At 49.9% G+C, this 24,544-nt stretch overlaps 2 protein-coding genes and 1 pseudogene across 21 annotated transcripts in view; all 3 read left to right on the forward strand.

Moving 5' to 3' along the window:
* On the forward strand, window positions 1-2,928 carry LOC144331890 (beta-glucuronidase-like; annotated as a pseudogene). The gene is made up of 3 exons (XR_013399470.1): window positions 1-240; window positions 2,027-2,212; window positions 2,516-2,928. The product of XR_013399470.1 is annotated as a beta-glucuronidase-like (transcript).
* On the forward strand, window positions 1-14,447 carry LOC100428433 (immunoglobulin lambda constant 6). Of its 8 annotated transcripts, none has more exons than XM_077950553.1 (5): window positions 1-269; window positions 6,441-6,557; window positions 8,847-8,925; window positions 12,446-12,605; window positions 13,991-14,447. In XM_077950553.1, the coding sequence occupies exons 3-5, from the start codon at window positions 8,908-8,910 to the stop codon at window positions 14,308-14,310; spliced, it is 498 nt and encodes a 165-aa protein (XP_077806679.1). In that variant the 5' UTR covers window positions 1-269; window positions 6,441-6,557; window positions 8,847-8,907; the 3' UTR covers window positions 14,311-14,447. The 8 variants fall into 8 exon arrangements, with proteins under 8 accessions (XP_077806679.1, XP_077806682.1, XP_077806684.1 ...); XM_077950556.1 differs by having other exon boundaries at window positions 12,488-12,605; XM_077950558.1 differs by lacking the exon at window positions 6,441-6,557 and having other exon boundaries at window positions 1-218; window positions 12,488-12,605.
* LOC107000607 (uncharacterized) overlaps window positions 13,991-24,544 on the forward strand; it is a 27,888-nt gene continuing 17,334 nt past the window's right edge. For 4 of the 12 annotated variants that reach the window (XM_077950495.1, XM_077950499.1, XM_077950503.1 and 1 more), the window contains exons 1-2: window positions 14,767-15,255; window positions 16,883-17,027. In XM_077950495.1, the coding sequence (XP_077806621.1) occupies window positions 17,009-17,027 (19 nt within the window). In that variant the 5' untranslated portion in view covers window positions 14,767-15,255; window positions 16,883-17,008. Of the gene's footprint in view, window positions 15,256-16,882; window positions 17,028-18,606; window positions 18,744-19,741; window positions 20,219-20,846; window positions 21,159-24,544 lie in introns of those variants that run through there. The other 8 variants (XM_077950494.1, XM_077950492.1, XM_077950501.1 and 5 more) reach the window with 7 other exon arrangements.

Here is a 24,544-nt window from a genome sequence, read left to right on the forward strand (position 1 = left end):
ACACTGCTGCCAAGACAGGGAACGGGAAGCATGGCCTGGGGGGCGATTGTGGCCTGGGCGGCTCTCCGGCCGCTGTTGTGTGGCTGCGCGCTGGCGCTGCTGGGCCGGATGCTGTACCTCGGGGAGAGCCCGTGGCGGGAGCGCAAAGAGCTCGACAGCCTCTGGAGCCTCCCTGCTGACTTCTCCGACAACCGACCCCGGGGCTTCCAGGAGCAGAGGTACCGGCGACTGTTGCTAGAGGCGCCCGGAAGCCTGGCGGTGGGAATGGGGTAAGCACCAGTGCCCTGCAGCCTTCTTCACCTGAGTGCCCCGGAGCTGGGGGCCCGGAGGAGGTTAAAGGTCAACGGGCTTGGGGGCGCGGGGTTGGAGGACTGGGTGCCCGGGCGGGGACGTTTCAGGGGGACCCTGGAGGGCGAGGGCGGAGGAGACGGGAGGAGGAGGAAGAGCTCCTGTCCAGCAGCGTCGGGAGGCGAAGGCTGAGCCTGGTCAGTGTCCTTTCTAATGTTTATTTTTAATTTTTGAAATGTTTTTGAGACTGAATTTGGCCTTGCCGCCCAGGTTGGAGTGGAGTGGCGCAATCCTAACTTCTGAGCTCAAGCAATTCTCCCGCCCCAGCCTTGCAAGTTAGCTGGGGCCACCATGCCTGACTAATTAAAAAAAAAAAAACTTGGTCAGGCTCGGTGGCTCACGCCTGTCATCCCAGCACTTTGGGAGGCCGAGGCGGGCGGATCATCTGAGGCCAGGAGTTCAAGACCAGTCCGACTAACACGGTGAAACCCCGTCTCTACTAAAAAATACAAAAATTAGCCGGGCGTGGTGATAAGAGCCTGTAATCCCAGCTATTGGGGAGGCAGAGGCAGGAGAATTGCTTGAAGCAGGGAGGTGGAGGTTGCAGTGAGCCGAGATCAGGCCACTGCACTCCAGCCTGTCCCACAGAGTGAGACTCCGTCTCAAAACAAAAACCAACTTTTTTGTTTTTTAAGATATAGGGTCTCACTACGTTATCCAGGCTGATCTCGAATTCCTGGCCTCAAGCCATCCTCCCACCTTGACTTCTCCAAGCTCTGATTACAGGCATGAGCCACCAGACACTCGCCAGGCCTAGCGGCAGGCACTGCCCAAGAGGGAAGGTACGTTGGTTTTCAGGGTTCAGATAGAGGACAGACTGTTACATCAGGCCAAGGAGGCCACCCCTGTTGCCCTCCTGACTTGGATGTGGTCAGCAGAGAAGTGGAATCTGGTGAGGTCTGGGCCATGTGTGCCTGGTCTACATTCTCTTTTTCTTTTTCTTATTTTTTGAGACAGAGTCTCGCTGTGTCACCCAGGCTGGAGTGCGATGGCACGATCTTGGCTCACTGCAGCCGCTGCCTCCTGGGTTCAAGCGATTCTCCTGCCTCAGCCTTCCAAGTAGCTGGGACTACAGGCGCCGCCACCACCCCCAGCTAATTTTTGTGTTTTTAGTAGAGATGGGGTTTCACCATATTGGTCAGGTTGGTCTCAAACTCCTGACCTTGTGTTCTGCCTGCCTCCTCCTCCCAAAGTGCTGGGATTGCAGGTGTGAACCCCCGTGCCCAGCCTACATCCTCTGTTTCTGACTTTGTGGCATTCAGTACAAGAGAAGGAGAGGAGAGGGCTGGGTGCCAGCGTGGGACTCACTCACAGTGTCCTAAGCAAAGTTCCCCCATCCCCCTAACCAGCCTTCCTCCCTGTGACAGGCAGTGGGTCATTTGCATCTTAGTCACAGGTCTGAACCTTCTTGCCTCGGGCTGGGATGTGCCCCTGGGTTCACCCCTGTCTCGGGAGATACTGGGTCCCATCTGCTCCAACGAGGAACACCTGGCCCCACTGGCCCAGTTGCACAAACTGTCCTGGCAGTTGACGTGTCATCAGCACATTATCTGTCTTCCGCCAGGAGTCACCGCCATGTGTCAGGGCGTGTGCTAGGCCTGGGGGCACAGCTGTGCAGCACACTGGTCCCGGATCCCTTTGGGGGCCTAGGAGCTGAGCCCAGCCCTTCTCTTCACAGTCGGGCCCCACCTTGTACATACCGGTTCCCTCCATCTTCAACGACATCAGCCAGGACTGGTGGCTGTGGCGTTTTGTCAGCTGGGTGTGGTATGAACGGGAGGTGACCCAGCTAGAGCGATGGATCCAGGACCTGTGCACAAGAGTGGTGCTGAGGATTGGCAGTGCCCACTTCTATGCCATCGTGGTCAGTGTAGCCAGGAGCAGGCAGGGCGGGTGGGTGGGCACAGCTGCTGAACAGCATGGGACCCTGAGATGCCACCCACAGCCTGTCTCCTGGGGTGGGACGGTGGGGGGCCTTACCCTGCCCTGGGGGTTGTGCCCTGTGTAGGTGGATAAGTGGCCTGATCTACCCCACTGGGATGTCTTCCTGTCTGGCTGGCAGGCCCCTGAGCCCCATGCTGCAGGTTATGTGAGGGAGTGCCTGATAGCAGAGCCCCTCCTCATGTCCCGACCTGCCACTCCCTCCACATATCTCCTATGTCTGCAGTGGGTGAATGGGTTCGACAGGCTAGAGCATGAAGGGGCTACCTCCCCTTCGAGGCTGACAGCAGCAGCCTGTTCCAGGTGGGGCCCCTGCCCTCCCGCCTCTGCGTCACTGTCGCCATCAACAACATGCTCGCCCCTCCCACCCTGCCACCAGGGACCATCTGTACATGACCGACACCTCCAAGTGGGTACCATCCTGCCTCCAGTGTGTGCACCCACCTTCCCGCCCCACCCTGTGGTCTTCCTGCCAGGGACAGGGTGGCCTTCGCAGAGAGGAGGCCCTGATCTGGGGAGGCAAGTGAGCTGAGGGCAAAAGACCCATGGCAAGGGCCCAGCGAACCAGAGTAATAAAATAGCCCAGTTGGCTGGGCGCGGTGGCTCAAGCCTGTAATCCCAGCACTTTGGGAGGCCAAGATGGGCGGATCACGAGGTCAGGAGATCGAGACCAGCCTGGCTAACATGGTGAAACCCCGTCTCTACCAAAAAAATACAAAAAACTAGCCGGGCGAGGTGGCGGGCGCCTGTAGTCCCAGCTACTTGGGAGGCTGAGGCAGGAGAATGGTGTAAACCCAGGAGGCGGAGCTTGCAGTGAGCTGAGATCCAGCCACTGCACTCCAGGCTGGGCAACAGAGCAAGACTCCGTCTCAAAAAAATAAATAAATAAAATAGCCCAGCGTGGTGGCCCATGCATATAGTCTCAGCTGCTTGTAAGGCTGAGGCGAGAGGATCACTTGTGCCTAGGAACAGAGGCTGCAGTGAGCTGTGATCACACCGCTGCATTCCACCCTGGACAAGAGTGAGACCCAGTCTCTAAGAAACTAAAAATAAAAAATTAAAAAAAAACTGGAAGTGGAGAAAACTGGGCAAGGGCAGTGAGAGTCACAGATGGGAAGGGAAGAGGGGGATCTCATCACAGCCTCTGCCCTGTCCAGGCCCCATCCCCTTAAACAGGGTATCACAGTGACCTCCTAGGCCAGGAGCGGTGGCTCACGCCTATAATCCTGGCACTTTCGGAGACTTGAGCAACATAGCAAGACCCGAGCTACCACATTAAAAAGAAAAGAAAAAAAAAAAGCTAGCCAAACTGGGTGGGTGATTCACACCTGTAATCCCAGCACTTTGGGAGGCTGAAGTGGGGGGATGACCTGAGGCCAGGAGTTCTAGACCAGCCTGGCCAATGTGGTGAAACCCCATCTCAAACTCTGTCTCGAAAAAAAAAAAAAGTAGTGAGTGGCAGCACACACACCTGTAATCCCAGTTACTTGGGAGGCTGAAGCAGGAGAATCGTTTGAACCCAGGAGGCAGAGGTTGCAGTGCACCAAGATCACCCCACTGCACTCCAGCCTGGGTGACAGAGAGAGACTCCCTCTCAAAAAAAAATTAGCTGGGCATGGTGGCAGGTGCCTGTAATCCCAGCAACTCAGGAGGCTGAGGCAGGAGAATAGCTTGAACTCAGTGGTCGGAAGTTGCAGTGAGCCGAGATAGAGTCACTGCACTCCAGCAATTCTGAGGAGACAAGAACTAAACATAGTATGGTCTCCTGGATGAGATCTTGGGACAGGAAAAGGACATTAGGGTAAATAGTAAAAGAATCTGAATCAAGATGAACCTTAGTTAATAATAACGTATCAGTATTGGTTTATTGGGACCGGGGATGGTGGCTCACATCTTAGCATTTTGGGAGGCTAAGGTGGGAAGATCCTGTGGTCTGGAGTGTGAGACTAGCCTGGGCAACATAGCCAGACTGCATCTCTCTAAAATTTTTTTTTTTTTTTTTTTTTTTTTAGTTAATCAGCATGGTGGTATGCACTTACAGTCCCAGCTGCTAGGGAGGCTGAGGAGGGAGAATTGCTTGAGCCCTGGAGTTTGAGGCTGCAGTGAGGTGTGACTGTGCCACTGTGCTCCAGCCTGGTCAACAGGGCAAGACCCCATCTCTCCAAAAATTTTTTCATTAAAAAAAATTTTTTTTTTTGAGACGGAGTTTCGCTCTTGTTGCCCAGGCTGGAGTATAATAGCGAGATCTTAGCTCACTGCAACCTCCACCTCCTGGTTTCAAGTGATTCTTCTGCATCAGCCTCTTGAGTAGCTGGGATTACAGGCATGTGCCACCACGTCCGGCTAATTTTGTACTTTTAGTAGAGACAGGGTTTGTCCATGTTGGTCAGGCTGGTCTTGAACTCCCGACCATTAGGTGATCTGCCTGCCTCGGCCTCCCAAAGTGCTGGGATTACAGGTGTGAACCACTGTGCCTGGTCAGAAGCCAACCTTTTATATATCTATGCAGATGTGTGTGACTATATATTTATCTATATCTGAATCTGTATATTTCTCTTACTGGTTCTGCTTCTCTGGTTTGAACCCTAACACACCTAGTTTTTTTTTTTGAGTTGGCGTCTTACTCTGTCACCCAGGCTGGAGTGCAGTGGTGTGATCTCTGTTCACTGCAACCTCCACCTCCTGGGAACAACTAGTATTTTATAATCTGTTAGGAATTCAAATGTTTTTCAAAAGATCAAAGTACATATTTAAATACATTTCAAATACAAACTTTTAAAATCATATTATGAAGCATTAAGTAAAATTCTACATTGTTAGGTCAGGGACAGTGGTTTAGGCCTATAATCCCAGCACTTTGGGAAGCCAAGGTGGGTAGATTGCTTGAGCTCAGTAGTTTGAGACCCCCCTGGCAACATAGCAAGACCCTGTCTCCACAAAAATAGAAAAATGAGCTGGGCATGGTGGTGCATGCCTGTGGTACCAGCTGTTTGGGAGGCTGAGGTGGGAGGCTCACTTGAGTCCAGGAATTTGAGGCTGCAGGGAAGCATGATTGGGCCATTGCACACCATCCTGGGTGACAGAGTAAGACCCTGTCCCACCCCCCCAAAAAAGTTAACATCATTATATAATTGTACTCTAAATTATTAGCAAAATGAAAGAAAATTAAGTGTTATTTAAAAATAGGCAAGGTGCAGTGGCTCGTGCCTACAATCCCAGCACTCTGGGAGGGCAAAGCATGTGGATCACTTGAGGCCAGGAGTTCGATACCAGCCTGGCCAACATGGTGAAAACCCATTTCTACCAAAATTGCAAAAGTTTGCCTGGTGTGGTGGCGCGTGCCTGTAATCCCAGCTACTCAGGAAGCTGAAATTTGAGAATCACTTGAATCCAAGAGGTGGAGGATGCAGTGAGGTGTGAGCTGAGATGGCACCACTGCACTCCAGCCTGAGAGACAGAGTGAGACTCTGTCTTTAAAAAAAAAAAAAAAAAAAAAAAAAGGCACAGTGCATAAGGATACTGGAAAACGAGAATGCTGAAGACCGAGGTAGAAGGAATAGGGTGGAACATAAACAGAATACATTCTCAGTGAATGCTTCTTGAATAACTCCATGCTATTTTAGACAGTTACCCATCTGCCCTAAAACAGACCTAAAGCTAATGAGTGAGTTTCCTTGCTCTAATGGTGAACTAATTAATGTTTTTTTCCTGAGAGCTACTGTGTGGCCAAATGGGCATTATTGATTGAAGACTAGCTATGGGCAGCATTCTGCTAGGATTTTGTTATTTCTTTCCTTTTTTTTTGTTTTGTTTTGTTTGTTTGTTTTGAGACGGAGTCTCGCTCTGTCGCTCAGGCTGGAGTGCAGTGGCTCAATCTCGGTTCACTGCAAGCTCCACCCCCTGGGTTCACGCCATTCTCCTGCCTCAGCCTCCTGAGTAGCTGGGACTGCAGGCGCCTGCCACCATGCCCGGCTAATTTTTTGTATTTTCAGTAGAGACGGAGTTTTACCATGTTAGCCAGGATGGCCTTGCTCTCCTGACCTCGTGATCCACCCACCTTGGCCTCCCAAAGTGCTCGGATTACAGGCATGAGCCACCGTGCCTGACCGGGTTTTGTTCTTTCCTAATTTTTTTCTTTTTTTCGGTGACAGGTCTCACTATGTTGCTCACACTGGAATGCAGTGGTGTAAACATAGTGCACTATAGCCTTGAACTCCTGGGCTCAAATAATCATCCTGCCTCAGCCTCCTGGGTAGCTGGGGCTACAGGTGTGTATCATCATGCCTAGCTAATTTTTTTTTTTTTTAATTTTAAGTTTTTCTGCAGAAACAAGCTCTGCCATGTTGCCTGGACTGGTCTCCAATTCCTGAACTCAAGTGATCCTAAAGTGTCAAGCCTTTTATCACATCTTGAAGTCTGTAAGAAGTGGATCATCTCTTCTGGCCGGGCGCAGTGGCTCATGCCTATAATCCCAGCACTTTGGGAGGCAGAGGCGGGCAGATCACGACGTCAGGAGATGGAGATCATCCTGGTAACACAGTGAAACCCCATCTCTACTAAAAACACAAAAAATTAGGCAGGGTGGTGGCGGGCACCTGTTGTCCCAGCTACTTGGGAGGTTGAGGCAGGAGAATGGTGTGAGCCCAGGAGGCAGAGCTTGCAGTAAGCCGAGATGACACCACTGCACTCCAGCCTGGGCAACAGAGCGAGGAGACTCTGTCTCAAAAAAAAAAAAAAAAAGAAGTGGATTTTTTCATAGACCAGAGCTTTCAGAACAAGCCAGTATTTTGGCTATTCTTGACCCTTTGCAATTTTTTTTGTTTCTTTGAGGCAGAGTTTCCTTTTGTTACCCAGGCTGGAGTGCTATAGTGCAATCTCAGCTCACTGCAACCTCTGCCTCCTGGGTTCATGCAATTCTCCTGTCCCAGCCTCCCGAGTAGCTGGGATTACAGGCATGCTTCAGTACACTAGGCTAATTTTTTTGTGTTTTTATAGTAGAGCAGGGTTTTGCCATGTTGGCCAGGCTGTTCTCGAACTCTTGACATCAGGTGATTCGCCTGCCTCTGCTTCCCAAAGTTCGGAGATTACAGGTGTGAGCCACCACACCCAGCCTGCATTTTCATATAAATTTAGAATTAGCCAGGCGTGGTGGCACACATCTGTAATCCTAGCACTTGGAGAGTCTGAGGAGGGAGGATAGCTTGAACCTAGGAGTTTGAGGCTGCAGTGAGCTATAATTGCACCACTATACTCCAGCTTAGACAACAGAGCAAGACGCTTTCTAAAAAAAGTTAGAATCAGCTTGTCAATATTTATTAAGAAATATGTTGAGATTCATCCTAATGGTGATTGTTTGTTTAAAAAAAAAAAAAGAAAAAAAGGGCTGGACGTGGTGGCTCACGTCTGTAATCCCAGCACTTTGGGAGGCCGAGGTGGGCGGATCACAAAGTCAGGAGATCGAGACCATTCTGGCTAAACCCGTGAAACCCCGTCTCTACCAGAAATACGAAAGAAAAAAGAAAAAAAGTTGGGCATGGTGGCGGGCACCTGTAGTCCCAGCTACTTGGGAGGCTGAGGCAAGAGAATGGCATGAACGCGGGAGGTGGAGCTTGCAGTGAGCCAAGATTGCGCCACTGCACTCCAGCCTGGGTGACAGAGCGAGACTCTGTCTTGAAATACATAAATAAATAATATAAATAAAAAGAAGAAAGAAATATGTTTAGATTTTGATAAGAATTACATAAGTAATCTACAAATCACTTTGGGAAAAACTGATCTTTATAATATTGAGTGTTCCAATCCATGAACATGGTGTATTTCTCCAGACTCTCACAAATATTAATGAATACAAAAGAAAACATTAGGATGGTAGGGTTGTTGATTCAGAGAACACCCATGGGAATGTCGGTCTGGCACTACTCGCCTTCTAAGGGCTGTCGCTGCTCCTTACTTCGTTTTTCTAGGTTGCCAGATTATCATGTGAACTTGTCCTATGTCCAGTGCTGATTGATTCAGGGGAAGGCACCTGTTCCAGGCCAGTCCAATAAATGTCCTTACACAGATATTTGGAATGGAGACTGAAAGACAGTTGAACCAGCCTCTCTGATTGCAAAATTTAAAATTTAGGAGCTCCCTGTAACCATGCTTCAGATTATGTGAACTAGAGGATTGGTGGAATTGCTGAGAAAAAAGGACAAATCTTAAAGAAACACAGATAGGAGAAGACAGTGGTGTTAGCGTCTCTGACTCCATATAGTTCTTAAGGCCAATGAGTTCTGAGAGATAGAACTATCTTGTTTATGAATTCCAAGAGACAGTCCGTAAACCTGTCTCTAGGCTTAAGCTAGTTTGAGTTGGGTTTCTGTCACTTGCAACAAGAGTCCTGACTACTGCAGTTGACTAGAGTTAAAAGGTATAGCCTCAATAGGTGAGCTAGCTCTGGCTTTAAAAGGCTTCCAGTTTGAATTACACTCCATTCCCTCTGGTGCCCCTAGAAAGAGCCCTCTCTAACACAGACCAGCAGCTGGCAGACATGCTTTTGTTTTTTTTCTCTGCAGGAATTTTACTGCCTTGATTTGAGACAGATTATCAGAGGTGGGCACCGTTATCCTCTCTTTCATGCAGGATTTATCACATGTAAGTATTTGTCTTATGTTTGGATGCTACATTTTGGTTAGAATTTAATCATATCTCATCAAGGTTACCCACATGATCACTCTAAGGCTGTTGTAAGCCTAACTGACAAGTATTCCATATGTCAAGATGTCAAGTGCAACCCAAAATAAGATGTAAGCACCACATGGGACTGAGAGAGAAATGCTAGAAATCTTCACTCTTACTGCCTTTCTTGATAATGACCATGCATCCTGTGAGGGAAATAGTGTTATAGTGATAGAAAGGTAAGGTTCTGAAATTTGAAGAGATTGGAGGCCAGGTGTGGTGGTTCACACCTATAATCTCAGCATTTTGGGAGGCCAAGGTGGGTGGATTGCTTGTACCCAGGAGTTCCAGATGAGCTGGGCAACATTGTGGGACCCCATCTCTAAAAATAAAAATAAAAAAAAATTAACTGGGTGTAGTGGTGCACGCCTATAATCCCAGCTACTCAGGAGGCTGAGATGGGAGGGTTGCTTGAGGAGGTCAAGGCTGCAATGAGCTGTGATCATGCCACTGCACTCCAGCCTGGGTGACAGAGTGAGACCCTGTCTCAAAAAAAAAAAAAAAAAAAAAAAAGAGGGAAGAATTTTTGAGGATACTGTGGTGCAGGGAACGGGCGTGCCGTGTATATGCAGATGGTCCTCAGCTTTCCAAAGTTAACTCTGGAACACGCTACCTTTCATACATTTTATATACTGTATACTGCCAGACCCAACACACTTTTCAAAGGCCACATTTGAACCTTTTTTTAAAATTATTTTTTATTTTTTTAAGACGGAGTCCTACTCTGTCACCCAGGCTGGAGTTCAGTGGCACCATCTTGGCTCACTGAAACCTCCACCTCCTGCGTTCAAGTGATTCTCCTGCCTCAGCCTCCCAAGTAGCTGGGACTACAGGTGCATGCCACCACGCCCAGCTTTTTTTGTGTTTTTAATAGAGGCGGGATTTTACTGTGTTAGCCAGGATGGTCCCTGGCCTCGTGATCTCCTGGCCTCGTGACCCCTGCCCCCCCGCCTCTGCCTCCCACAGTTCTGGGATTTCAGACGTGAGCCACCGTGCCTGGCTATACTACTTTGAATAGGTCTTAATAGGTTTTAATTAATTATTTTTAAATTAATTTCAAAAATCTTCTATAACATGGATGAAACTTGAAGATATTATACTTAGTGAAATAGGCCAGACACAAATGGACAAAAGTCATTTGAATCCACTTTTATGAGGTACCTAGAATCGGCAAATTCACATAGACAAAAAGTAGATTTGAGTTAACGGGGTGAGGGGGAAGGAAGAATGGGGGACTGTAGTTAATGGGTTTAGAGTTTCTGTTTGGGAAGATGAAAGAGTTCTGGAGATGGATGGTGGTGAAGGTTGCCCAACAGTGTGAATGTATTTAGTGCCACGGAGCTGTACATTTAAAAATAATTAAAGTGGAAATATTGATGCTATGTATGTTTGACCACAATTATAAAAATGGAGCCAGGTGTGGTGGCTCACACCTGTAATCCCATCACTTTGGGAGGCCGAGGAGGGCAGACCACCTGAGGTTGGAAGTTTGAAACCAGCCTGGCTTGGCCGGGCGCGGTGGCTCAAGCCTGTAATCCTAGCACTTTGGGAGGCCGAGACGGGCGGATCACGAGGTCAGGAGATCGAGACCATCCTGGCTAACACGGTGAAACCCCATCTCTACTAAAAAATACAAGAAAAACTAGCCGGGCGAGGTGGCAGGCGCCTGTAGTCCCAGCTACTCGGGAGGCTGAGGCAGGAGAATGGCGTGAACCCGGGGGGCGGAGCTTGCAGTGAGCCGAGATCGCACCACTGCACTCCAGCCTGGGCGACAGAGCAAGACTCCGTCTCAAAAAAAAAAAAAAAAAAAAGAAACCAGCCTGGCCAACGTGGAGAAACGCTGTCTCTACTGAAAATACAAAATATTAGCCGGGCGTGGTGGTTCTTGCCTGTAATCCCAGCTACTCAGGAGGCTGAGGCATTAGAATTGTTTGTACCCAGGAACTCAGGAGGCGGAGGTTGTAGTGAGCCGAGATTGTACCACTGCACTCCAGGCTGGGCAACAGAGTGAGACTCAGTCAGAAAAAAAAAAAAGGCTGGAGACGGTGGCTCACACCTGTAATCCCAGCACTTTGGGAGGCTGAGGCGGGGAGATCATGAGGTCAGGAGTTCAAGACCAGCCTAATATGGTGAAACCCCATCTCTACTAAAAATACAAAAATTGGCCAGGTACAGTGGCTCAAGCCTGTAATCTCAGCACTTTGGGAGGCTGAGACAAGTGGATCACGAGGTCAGGAGATTGAGACCATCCTCACTAACATGGTGAAATCCCGTTTCTACTAAAAATACAAAAAATTAGCTGGGCCTGGTGGTGTTCGCCTGTAGTCCCAGCTACTCAGGAGGCTGAGATGGGAGAATTGCCTAGAACCTAGGAGGCAGAGTTGCAGTGAGCCAAGATCATGGGCGACAGTGAGATTCTGTCTCAAAGAAAAAAAAGTGCTGTCTAGATGCAGTAGCTAAGTACGCAGAAACCATTTCAGTGTGGGAGGCGAGGTGACTGAGTCCAGGGACTCCAGGTTTCTGGCTGAGGGGTTGAAACTGCCCATGGTCATTGTGATGAGATGAAGATGGAAAATGAGCTGGGCTGGGGGAAGGTGGTCATCTCCTCTGGATGTGATTAGTTTGAGAGTCCTGTTGGGTAGCCCACCGGGCATGGTCAGCAGGCAGTGGAGGAGCTGAGAGGGTTTGGAGCTGGGATAGACTCCAGCCTCACCATGTGGGCAATAGTGGGGGTCACAGAGTGTGAAGATGGCCAAGAAAGGGGTCTGAATGGGGATCTTGGAGAGTCAGCAGCCAGGCACGGGCCATGGAGAAACAGATGCCAGGGGAAGAGGAAAGAGGAGTCAGACCCCAAGGGGAAAAGAGTCACTGGAAAGAGGGGCAGCCCCGTGTCACATCCAGCAGAGACACCAGGTACAGCAGAAGGACCTTGGACATGACCATGAGGAGGGCCTTGTTGGCCATGACCTGGGAGAGATGGGGGTGAGAGCATGGGGGACCACACCATGTCCCCAGCACACAAAACAGTGCCTGGTAGACAGGATGGATCTATGGATGGGCGGATAGGTAGATGGATGGATGAGTGGACAGATGGTAGATGGATGCAAAGATAGATGAATAGATGGACAGATGGGTGGACAGATGGAATGAATGATCAGAAAAGGCTTCATGAACAAAATGAGACTGAGCTGCATCTCCATGGATAGATATAAAAGCAGAGGACTCTCCTCTTGGGTCAAGAATGACCCAGTGTCCTGGTCCAGGGAGGAAGTCAGCCTGGCTTGACTGGGGACACTTGTGGCGGATTTCAGAGGCCCTTAAAATGGGACCAAGTGAGGTTGGGCAGGTCCGAGCCAGCTCAGGACACCTGCCTCAGACAGGGAACACCCACAGAGACCCTACTGGGATACTGGCCACCCCCCTACCCTGTGCCTAGGTCAGAGCCTACACACTGCAGCCCTGTGCCCCTCATACCCAGCAGGTTCCTGCTCCAGCACGGCTCCTGGACTGGCCCCAGGTGCTGGCCAGGGGGTTTGTATCCAAGCATAATTCACTGAAGCATGTGTTTGGCAGCGGGACCCAGCTCACTGTTTTAGGTAAGTGGCTCTCACAACTTTCCCCAGCCTGTCCCACCCTCTCCTGTCTCTGGAAAAATCTCTTTTCTTTCTCTGGGGCTTCTTCTCCTCTGCCCTCCAAGCCTTAAGCATGGAACCCTTCCTTTCTCTATGGGGTCTGGGGGAAGTGGGCTGGTCTCAGGGTAACTGGCAGGAAGGGCCCCCACAGTGGGAGCAGCCACTTTCAGCTTCCAACAGCGGGACACAGCCTGGTCCTGGGGCCTGGGCTGGGATTGGGCAGGGTCAGGGCTCCTCCCTTCTCCCAGGGCAGATGTCTCAGTGAGGGACAGAGGCCAGTTCTGATGAGGGGCCCTGTAGTGGCCTTAGAGACAGTCCCCGGGACCCCAGGATCTAGGCTGAGGGCTGGATGCCCATCCAGACTGGGAGGGCCACATGGGGGCCTGGTGACACAGGGGTCACCACAAGGGGAGACCATTGGAAGGCACAGAGAGGACTCTGGATCTAGGCTGCAGCTCTATGGCTTGTGCTGGGTCATGAGTACATGGAGACACTGAGGGACAGATGAGACTGGGTGAGGTCGGAGAGCCCAGCTCTCCCAGAAGAGTCACAAGAAAGGAGAGAGTCTCTTGGGGCACAGATGTGTCTGTCCCTGGAGCCCCGTCACCTCTGAGGCCTGGTGTCTCTCTGTTCAAGGGTCAACCTCCCACCTTCATTTGAGGAATGGCATGTTAGACTCAGGAGGTGACTAGCGGGGAGTAAACGGGGGTGCAGATAACTCCACGGCCACCAGGTGAATCAGAAGCTGCTGGGGTGGGCATGGGGGCTGTGTTCCCTCGAAATCTGGGGAAGCAGCTCCAAGAACCTGGCCGATGTAAAGGGTCCTGTGGTCGGGCTGGTGGGGACAGGGGTGATGGCAGAGCCCCAGGGTTTGTCTGGGTGGAGCCCCTGCTTCACCAGGAGAACTGAGTGGGCCAGGCTGGAGCACAGCCTGGTGTCCCAGGGGATGGGAAGCTCCAGGCCATGCCAGGCTTGGGCCTCCCCACACCCTGCCAGGATGGTTTTGTGTGCTGTGGGGGAGACCCCTAGATTCCAAACTCAGACTCCAGAAACTAGGAAGGAGGGAGCACAGCCTGCCCTGGGTATGCACGGGGAAATCAAGGCTGCAGAGGAAATGACTGGGCCAGGACACCTGGGAAAGGTGACTTGGGAAGGCCCCTAGGAAGGTGCAGGGCTGTCTGCTCTCCAGAGGGCTCCAGTGGAAAGGAGGGAATGAAGAGGGAAGGAGAGGCCCTGGGTGGACCAGACAACCACACCATGAACCCTCCCAGAGACTTTAGACAGAGAGAGGCGCTCCACAACACCCCACTCTCCCTCTGCCATCTCTCACCCCTCCTCTGTCCACACAGGTCAGCCCAAGGCCACCCCCTTGGTCACTCTGTTCCTGTTGTCTTCTGAGGAGCTCCAAGCCAACAAGACCACACTGGTGTGTCTCATGAGTGACTTCTATCCAGGAATCTTGATGGTGACCTGGAAGGCAGATGGTACCCCCATCACCCAGGGCGTGGAGATGACCACGCCCTCCAAACAAAGCAACAACAAGTACGCAGCCAGCAGCTACCTGAGCCTGACGTCCGACCAGTGGAGGTCCCACAACAGCTACAGCTGCCAGGTCATGCATGAAGGGAGCACCGTGGAGACGACAGTGGCCCCTGCAGAATGTTCATAGGTTCCCAACCCTCACCCCACCCACAGGGGCCTGGAGCTGCAGGATCCCAGGGGAGGGGTCTCTCTGCATCCCAAGCCATCTAGCCCTTCTCCCTGTACCCAGTAAACTCTCAATAAATATCCTTTGTCAACCAGAAATCCTGTTCCCTCTCTTCATTTCTTATCTCTCATATGATTTGATGCTTCTCCTGGGCTCTCAGTGTGGTGTTGGGGGAATCCTGGCACCAGTGGGAAAGTAACCTGGAGGAGAGGATCACAGCCTCCCAGGCATGTCCCCTGGGGAAATAGGCCAGGATCGGAGGAGTTGGCTTACTGAACACCGGTCCCTCCATTCTCTCCCACCTCCCCTTCCTCCTTGCAGCTCACCACCCATCTCACTGCCTGCTTTCTGGAGGGAGCTATTTGTGGCTGATCCTCCAGATACACCCTCTGTCTCTGTCCTGGTCTGGACCTTCTACCCACCCATGGCCTGTCTTTCCTCAGCCTGGAAATCCTACTCTGGGCCTGGAGTCCCTCTACTTCTGGCCCTGTGCCCTGGAATGCCCTCCTTCCTCTCTGCCCAACTCTCCACCCAAAAGGGCTGGACTGTCTAGGACACTCCAGCACCATCAAATTCACGAGCTCTTAAATTTTGGGTCCACCTTGATTTTTCACCTGACAGCAGGTTCAGAGGTGTGAGAAAAATAGGAGGAAGCCAGGAAGGAAACACACATGAAAGGCCTGCAAGCAGCTCAGGACATTTGCAAAAGATAGGCTCTGAGCTCCCCAGGAACCAGTGCAAAAAGGGTAATAAGTGCTCCATCATTTCTTTCTTTTCTTTTTAGATGGAGTCTTGCTCTGTCGCCCAGGCTGGAGTGCAATGGTACGATCTTAGCTCACCATAACCTCTGCCTCCAGGGTTCAACCAATTCTCCTGCCTCAGCCTCCTGAGTAGCTGGGATTACAGGTATATACCATAACGCCCAACTAATTTTTGTATTTTTATTAGAGACAGGGTTTCACCATGTTGTTCAGGCTGGTGTGCTCCATCATTTCTAAGAGACTAAGCAAGTCTTTGCTCGAGGGAAGTTGGTGTTTTCAATGCTGAGGCCAGGCATCTCTTCATAATTAAAAGTGGGGTGTGTTTTACCCAAGGCCTCACTATTGATGGGATTTGGGCTCCGACATGTGCACAGGTGACTTCCTGGCAGCCCTAGGACATGGAGATTTTCTCAGATGCTTGGCACAGAAAGTCACTGGCCATCTTTGGAGGAAGCATCATTTTTGGGAAACACTTCTCCATTGGATCCTGAGCCTCAGGTGGAAAACCACGTCCTGTGTTGGGAATTTCTCTGGGAGGCTCCCTGGGTCTGGGGCTCCAGCTGCTCTCTGAGAAGGTGTGGGGGGAGAGAACATGGCCCAGCCACACCCAGCCCCTCCTGCATGGTTCCTACTGAGCGGGGTGTTAGAGGGGTGGAGGCACCAGCAGTGGTCAGGCCTGTGTTTCTGTGGGTGGGGCCAAGGAGGGACCCTTGGGGCATCCTAGGGAGTCTCTCCCATGGCTCCTGTTTGACTTTGCTGTGGCTGCTGCTGTCACAAATGACCCCTAATTTAGAGGCTTAAAACATCACACACTGATTCCCTGGTCTGGAGTCAGACGTCCAAAATGAATCCCAGAGTGCTAAAATCAGGGTGCCAGCCGGGCCAGCCTCCTTCTGAGGGCTCTGTGGAGAATCCATTTCCAGGATTTTTCCAGCTTCTAGAGGATGCCCTGGGGTCCTGGCACCTTCCTCCAGCTTCACAGCCAGAACTCAGCATCTTCAAATCTCTCTCCCACTTCTCTCTCTCTCTCTCTCTCTTTCTCTCTCTCTCTCTCTCTCTCTCCCTCTCTCCCTCTCTCCCTCTCTCCTCCCGACCCTTCCCTCCCTCCTGCCTCCTTCTTTCCCTTATAAAGACCCCACCTTGGACCCACCCAGATAACCCAGGATCATCTTCCACCTCAGGCTCCTTCACATCCTCACATCTGTAAAGTCCCTGTGGGCACACAACAGAGCACATGGACAGGTCCCGGGACTGGGACACAGCCATCCCTGGGCCCTAATTCAGCCACCCACAGCTCCTTTCCCTCCTTCCTCTCTCCTCCGGGTATGAAAAGGGAATGCAGAGAGGTTGGTCAATGAATACACACTTAAACAGTTAGATGCAAGGAGTGTGTTCTAATGTTGGATAGCAGAGTAGGGTGGCTATGGTTAGCAATAATGTATTGTATATTTCAAAATAGCTACAAGAGAGAACTTCAAATACACTCAACACATAGAAATGAGAAATACTCAAGGCCATACTCCAGATACACTGACTTGATGATGACATGTTGGATGCACAGAACCAAACAGCACATGCACCTCATAGAAATGTCCAATATTATGTATCAGTGTAATATTTTCTATGAATAAGAAAGGCAAAAAAAAGAAGTTAAGCATAAACTAGCTATTTGACCTAGCAGTTCCAGCCCTAGGAATTTATCTAGAAGAAATGAAAGCATGCGTTCAAAAAGATGTATACATAAATGTTCTCAGCAGCCTCATTCACTACAGGCAACAACTGGAAACAACCCAAGTGTCCGTCAGCTAGAGAATGGATAGACCCATGTGGTCTGTGCATACAGTGGAGTGCTGCTCAGTTATACAAAGAAAAGAAACTGGTTACAGGCCACAGGAGGGATGACTTCAAAACATTACAGTAAGTGAAAGAAGTAAAACTCCATGAGGGAAGTTGGTGAGTATGGACATGTTTTTGAACTGGCAGAATTTTACCGTGTTCATTGGGGTATTAGGTATTGAGTCCCTGTTGACCAGGTGCTGTGGTAGGTACGGCCATTAGAGAAATGAGAAGCAGACACCAGCTCCATTGTGATGAGATTCACCTGATCAGCCGTTTCTGATGAACACTCAGGTACCCTGACTGTCACTGCTCACATTTGCAGGCTTTACTTAATGCCACTTAAACCTCCCTATTCCCCAAATCTTCTTTTTTTTCTATTTTGTTTTTTAGACAGAGTCTTGCTCTGTCACCCAGGCTGGTGTGCAGTGGCTCCATCTCAGCTCACTGCAACGTCCATCTCCTAGGTTCAAGCAATTCTCCTGCCTCGGCCTCCCGAATAGCTGGGATTACAGGTGTCCACCACCACGCCCAGCTAATTTTTGTATTTTTAGTCGAGACAGGGTTTCACCATGTTGGCCAGGCTGGTCTCGAACTCCTCCTGACCTCATGTGATCCGCCTGAGTAGGCCTCCCAAAGTGTTGGGATTACAGGTGTGAGCCACTGCACCTGGCCCCCAAGTCTCCTTTCTTTCCAACTCCCCTCATTAGACACAGCTTTTTAAAGCAATCCTTGCCATACCCATGGCTTCAATTGTTTTTTATATGCTCTGATGACAATAAAATTTAAATGTCATTTTTATATAACAACTTTATTTTACATGACACCTCATTTGCTACGATCATAAATTCAAAGTTGCTCTAAGAAAGTAATAACTAAAAAGTTGTCATATTTTAGTATGTAAATTTTAGGAAATTTCTGTGATGGTTTGACTTTGTGTGTGTATTTTTTAAAACATGAGTTGTGATGTCACAGAATGAACTTAGCCTACAGAGGTTTCTATCTAACTTTCTACCAGAGAGCTCCCTTACAATGCAATACTTAAGAGTCCAAAACTATCTTTTCTTTTCTTTTCTTTTTTTTTTCTTTTTGAGATGGAGTCTCGCTCTGTCACTCAGGCTGGAGTGCAGTGGCACGATCTTGGCTTACTGTAAACTCCACCACCTGGGTCCAAGTGATTCTCCTGCCTCAGTCTCCCGAGTAGCTGGTACTACAGGCACCCACCATCGCGCCCGGCTAATTTTTGTAATTTTAGTAGGGATGGAGTTTCACCATGTTGGCCAGGCTGGTCTCGAACTCCTGACCTCATAATCCGCCCAGCTCGGCCTCCCAAAGTGCTGGGATTACAGGCATGAGTCATTGTGCCCAGCTGAAAACTATCTTATTCCCCATACCTATTCCTCTTCCTACATTCTCTGTGTAAGAGAAAGTCACTGCTGTTTACCCAGTCCTTCATACTACAACCTCAGCAGCCTGTTTTTCTTTTACTTCCCCTGTTCTTCCACATCTAATCATCTAGCGCTTCCTGTTCTCTCTCCCAAATGATCACAAGACTTTTCCATCCACTTCAGTCATTTCCACTGCCTTTAGCCTTACCTGTTCTTCCAGATGAACATAATGTCTCTCTCTCTCTTTTTTTTTTTTTTTTTTTTTTTTTGAGACATAATCTCTGTCACCCAGGCTGGAGTTCAATGGTGTGATCTTGGCTCACTGCAACCTCTAACGCCCGGGTTCAAACAATTCTCCTGCCTCAGGCTCTGGAGTAGATGGGACTACAGGCACCTGCCAGCACGCCAGGTTAATTTTCATATTTTTAGTAGAGATGGGGTTTCACCATATTAGCCAGGCTGGTCTTGAACTCCTGACCGCAAATGATCCACCCACCTCAGCTTCCCAACATAATGTCTCTTAATTGGTCTCATTGCTTCCGTCAGTCCTCTATTGTGCAGAGAGACCTCACTGCAAACACGTCTGATAGGGACTCCTCATCTCTGTGTGGTTCAGTGACTCTCATGTTTCCAGAATAAAATTTAAACTCTACTTAAACTCTAGTGCTGGACAGTGAATGAGCCTTTGTATTCCAGGTTCATCCACTGTCCAGCAGTGTAGCCTCAGACAACTGAACTCTAAGCCTTTGTTTGCTCACCTGCCTGAACTCACTGAGCAGTTGTGGGACCTTGGGGAAGTTACTTGACTTTCCCATCCAGATTTATGCTGTAAAATGTGTACAATGGGACTGTTTCTGAGGGTTAAATGAGTATGCCACAGTTGCAACACTGTCAGGCACATAATGCTTGCCAGATGTTGACTGTTCATCTTTATCCTATGAGGCCAATGGTACCCCACTGTGGGGTTCTCAATTTTGTATAAGATAATGCTTTATGATTTGTTATTAAAGAAGTATCTGAGGCTGGGCGTGATGGCTCACGCGTGTAATCCCAGCACTTTGGGAGGCCTACGTGGGTGGATCCCCTGAGGTCAGGAGTTCAAGACCAGCCTGACCAACATGGTGAAACCCTTGTCCCTACTAAAAATACAAAAATTAGCCAGATGCAGTGGCACGTGCCTGTAGTCCCAGCTGCTCAGGACGCTGAGGCTGGAGAATCGCTTGAACCTGGGAGGTGGAGGTTGCGGTGAGCCGTGATCATGCCACTGCACTCCAGCCTGGTGGACAGAGCAACACTCTATCTCAAAAAATAAGTAAATAAGTAAATAAAAGAAATATCTGAGTACCCCTGCCATGGAAAGAAGAAACAGAGGGAGAAAAGGGAGTTGGTAGGTCCTCCCATTATAGATCTGGGAAGGATGTGTTCAGTCCCTATTTTATAGACCAGGAGGGGAAAGTGTGATGTGTCCCAGGCTTTCATTAAGGATACACAGACATAACTCCCTACTGAGAGTGGGCCCAGGGCCCTGGGGGTAGCTATGATCAAGTTGCAGACAAGAACTAACACTTGTAGGATGGAAGAGAAGCATTTAGTTAGAAAAGCAGTCAAAAATTTGTTTATAACTACATTTGGTGAGCAAATGAAAGCTGTCAAACTCAGAAAAACAGAAATGCTAATGGAACTGACTTTAGTAACTGGTGTTTTCTTTCTTTCTTTTGTTCTTATTTTTTTTTTTTTTTTTGAGACAGACTTTCACCTTTGTCAGTCAGGCTGGAGTGCAATGGTGCAATCTTGGCTCACTGTGCAACCTCCACCTCCTGGATTCAAGCAATTCTCCTGCCTCAGCCTCCCGAGTAGCTGGGATTACAGGTGCCCACCACCACAGTGAGCTAATGTTTTGTATTTTTAGTAGAGATGGGGTTTCACCATGTTGGCCAGGCTAGTCTCAAATTCCTGACCTCAGGTGACCCACCCCCCTCAGTCTCCCGAAGTGCTAGGATTACAGGCATGAGCCGCCACGCCCGGCCGTACCAGGGTTTTCTATTGAGTTTATTGCTAAGGGTGACTTCCAATAACAACCCCCTGCACTTTTCTCAGGACTGGAAAGCTCAGGCAGCCCAGGGTGAATAAAAGCCTGAGTAGTGCAGTCAGCACAGAAGGGCAGGGTGGCCACAAGATGGGCAGCAGCAGGGATGGGCATTGTGAGGCCTTGGGTGGGGCTGTGGGGCTGGACATTGTGAGTCACTAGCCTGACCTGGCTGTTTCCTGGTAACCAGGTGACATAGGAAGCTTTGTGGGTTATAGACATCAGCCAGGGCCAGCAGCCCTCAGTCGGTAGCTAGGAGGAGGAGGAGGAGGAGCTCCGACTGTGCTGTGTCCCAGCAGTTTTTGTGCCTCTCGGCACTTGTCATGTTCGTTTGTTTTTCAGAGAAGACAGCAGGTCCCTGACCTCATAGACCAGCCACTTTAGGAGGTGGCAGTAAAGTAAGGGCTGAGGCCCCAGATCTGCCTGGAGTCAGGCTGCTTCTACAAGTGCTGTGCCAGCCTCAGTAGTGTGGCTGCTCGGGCAGCGCCGTTTCAGTTTCATCAAAGGCTCAGGCAGGAGTGAATTGTGGGTGCCCCATGGGGTGTATACTGACCTGTTGTATCGACTCCAGCTGTGGCTGGTGCAGGGGGGAGGAGGAAACCTGTTATGAATCTGATATTTATGAGGCTGTGGCTGCTGCAACATCAAAATCCACTACTGTAGAGCCTGGCAAGCTGGATGTGGGAGCCACCGAGGGCCGCGACCTGCAGCACATCAGCAACCAAAAGATGCCCACAGGTAAAAATGCCATGGGTGCCATTTACTCCCTGGCACACTGTGGCTACCCTCACCCCCTTCCCATACCGTTATCCCCAGAGACATCCCAGCTTCCAGCTCCCTTCTGCCCATAGCCAGCTTTCCCAGATCTGGGGCATTGGGGCAAAGGCTGACTCTGCCTTTTGTCTTTGTCATTGAGGCTTTTTGATCTAGAAAAGGGAGAGCCCTTTTCTCAATGAAAATTCAAATACCCCAATCCCCATCCCATTCTCTAGCCGACCTATCCAGCCAGTTTGGTACCTAAATGAAGGAACCAGGTAAGGGTCAGATTGTTTCTTTTCTTCCATCCCTTAAGGTAGCTTTTATTTATTTATTTAGATGGAGTCTCGCTCTGTTGCCCAGGCTGGAGTGCAGTGTTGTGATCTCAGCTCACTGCAACCTCTGCCTCCTGGGTTATAGTGATTCTCTAGCCTCAGCCTCCTGAATAGGGACTACAGGTGCCTACCACCACACCCGGCTAATTTTTTGTATTTTTAGTAGAGATGGGGTTTCACAGTGTTAGCCAAAATGACAGGGTTCCTCCTTCCCCCTGCACCAGCCACAGCTGGAGTCGATACAACAGGTCAGTATACACTCGATATCCTGACCTCATGATCCACCTACCTCAGTTCCCGAAGTACTGGGATTACAGGCATGAGCCACCACATCCAGCCCCTAATTTAATTTTTTTTTAAGTTCTGAGATACATGTGCAGGATGTACAGTTTTGTTACATGGGTAAAAGTGTGTCATGGTGGTTTGCTGCACCTGTAAACCCATCACCTAGGTATGAAGCCCTGCATGCATTAGTTGTTTATCCAGATGCTCTCCCTTCACCTGTCCCCTGACAGGCCCCAGTGTGTGTTGTTCCCCTCTCTAACACTATTCGTATTCTAAGACCACTCCCTTGCTGATGACAAATCTAAGTGATGGGTCGCGGGGGACTCTCTTGCCTGTTTTTGTCTGGAGAGCCTGCCTGGCTTCCGGCTCCTGATGAGAGTGAGGACCTGGAGTGCAGTGTGAGGAACAGATGGCTCAGTGAAGAACTGTGATCATCCACTAGAGTCCCTGGAAACAGCCGTATCATTTAAATGGTGTGGGTTTGTGTGCAGGAGGGTTGGGAGGTAGCTAGGGGTGAATCCATGCGTAGTGAGTGTGAGTGTGTTTGTAAATGTGTGTTTTCCCCAAAAAATGTGGCCCTGCATGCCCAGCACAGTACAAGTGTCACTTTTCTTGAATTCCTGGCCTATGTGGTCCTCTTACCTCAGCCTCCCAAGTCATGTCATTCTGCTAATAAAAAGGAAGAAAAACTTCAGCACCACCATACACTTTACATAAATGACCTCTTTCCTCCCTCACCACAGCTGTACCTAAAGGTATGTTCAATATCCCTACTCCTTAGCTGGAGACAGTGCAGAAAGGAGTGAACCCAGATTCTGACCTCCTGAATGGAGGAGGCAAAAGTGAACCCAGAAATGGGTCCCAATGTTGATGGTCTGTATTACTCAACTGTGTCATCACTCAGGCTTAGTGACAGGACCCCACACCAGGGAGCTCCAGCACCTATGTGTGCCCCTGGAACTGTGTGACCTATAAGCTGCCAAACTTTGCCCATCATCAAATGGGGCCCCAGTGGTCACATAACCATGGGTGGCAAAAGGTACACGGAACAACAGACGTTGGCAGGGACATTACTGTGAAATACACATAGAAAGCCCACAGGCTTCTGGCCAGTTCACAGATTCTGAGAAGTGTAAGGGATCATGTAGAACAGTGCAGGTCAACATCTGTCAGTGCTGGGCTCATTCCTCAGCACTTGGTCAAAGCAGGGAAGATCAGGAAGATATTGCATTGTATTTAATAACAGGACTACCTCAGGCCTTAGAAATGCTCCAATCCATGGCTGGGCATGGTGGTTCACACCTGTAATCCCAGCACTTTGGGAGACCGAGGCAGTGGATCACCTGAGGTCAGGAGTTTGAGACCAGCCTGGCCAACATGGTGAAAGCCTGTCTCTACTAAAAATACAAAGATTAGCCAGCCATGGTGGCCCATACCTGTAATCCCAGCTACTTGGGAGACTGAGGCTGGAGAATCACTTGAACCTGGGAGGTGGAGGTTGCAGTGAGCCGAGATCGAGCCACTGCACACTCCAGCCTGGGTGACAGAGTGAGACTCTGTCTCAGAAAAATAAAGAAATAAATAAAAAGAGATGCTCCAATCCATAGCAGACAGACAAGGGCCAGTGCCACATCAGAACTCAGGACAACATTATCATTAGCCTGGTGCCCATCACCCTCACTGGAGACCTCCTGCACAGCTAGGTGAGTGAGGCTCAGCACTCACCAGGTACTGATCCCCATGGTGGACTGTCCCACTGTCGGGGGCTGGGGTGAGCATCAGCAGCCACTGACTCAGTGGACGCACACACAGTGTAAAGAAATGGAAGACATGGGCTGGGTGCCGCAGCTCATGCCTGTCATCCCAGCACTTTGGGAGGCCAAGGTGGGTGGATTGCCCGAGGTGGGTGGATTGCCTGAGGTTAGGAGTTTGAGACCAGCCTGGCCAACCTGGTGAAACCCTGTCTCTTCTGAAAATACAAAAATTAGCTGGGTGTAGTGATGGATGCCTGTAATCCCAGCGACTCAGGAGGCTGAGGCAGGAGAATCACCTGAACCCAGGAGGCAGAGGTTGCAGTGAGCCGAGATTGAGCCATTACACTCCAGCCTGAATGACTGAGCGAGACTCCGCCTCAAAAAAAAGAAAAATGAAGAGAAGAGGATAAATATCACAATGTTATACTCATATCTCTGAGACCCTTTCTGAGTAGGAGTGAGCAGAATCTGACCTTCCTGTCTGCTGAGAGCATGGTGTGGACATCATCCTGAATGCCTCAAGAATGGACTTTCATCGCTTTCTCTTGTTGTCTCCATGTCTTTGTGCGATGATGGCAGTGACACCAGCAGAAGTTGGTGAGGAGCCAGAGCAGGAATCAGGTCCCCACTTCTCTGACACAGAGCAGACAGGGCACAAGTCAGCAGGGATGGACTTCAGGTCAGGACAGACACAGACAGGTCCCAGACCTGATCTTCCTAGGGCTGGGACAGATGAGTTTTTCTTTTTCACCTCTTCTGGGAGTCACTTGAGGAATGGTCCTTGAGGAGACACTGTTGGCCAAGGATGGTCTGGCCCAGAAATGTATGTGTGCGTGTGTGTGTTTTTTTTGTTTTGTTTTGTTTTTTTTGAGATGGAGTCTCTGTTGCCCAAGCTGGAGTGCAGTGGTGCGATCTGCAACGACCACCTCCCAAGTTCAAGTGATTCTCCTGCCTCAGCCTGCCAAGTAGCTGGAATTACAGACATGTGCCACTA

The sequence above is a fragment of the Macaca mulatta genome, chromosome 10 (genome assembly GCF_049350105.2).
Source record: "Macaca mulatta isolate MMU2019108-1 chromosome 10, T2T-MMU8v2.0, whole genome shotgun sequence".
In the NCBI taxonomy this organism is placed as follows: domain Eukaryota; kingdom Metazoa; phylum Chordata; class Mammalia; order Primates; family Cercopithecidae; genus Macaca; species Macaca mulatta.

Coding starts and splice junctions, on each gene's coding strand:
- LOC100428433 (XM_077950553.1), top strand. Junction 12,606..13,990: donor GACCCAGCTCACTGTTTTAG/GTAAGTGGCTCT, acceptor CTGTCCACACAG/GTCAGCCCAAGGCCACCCCC.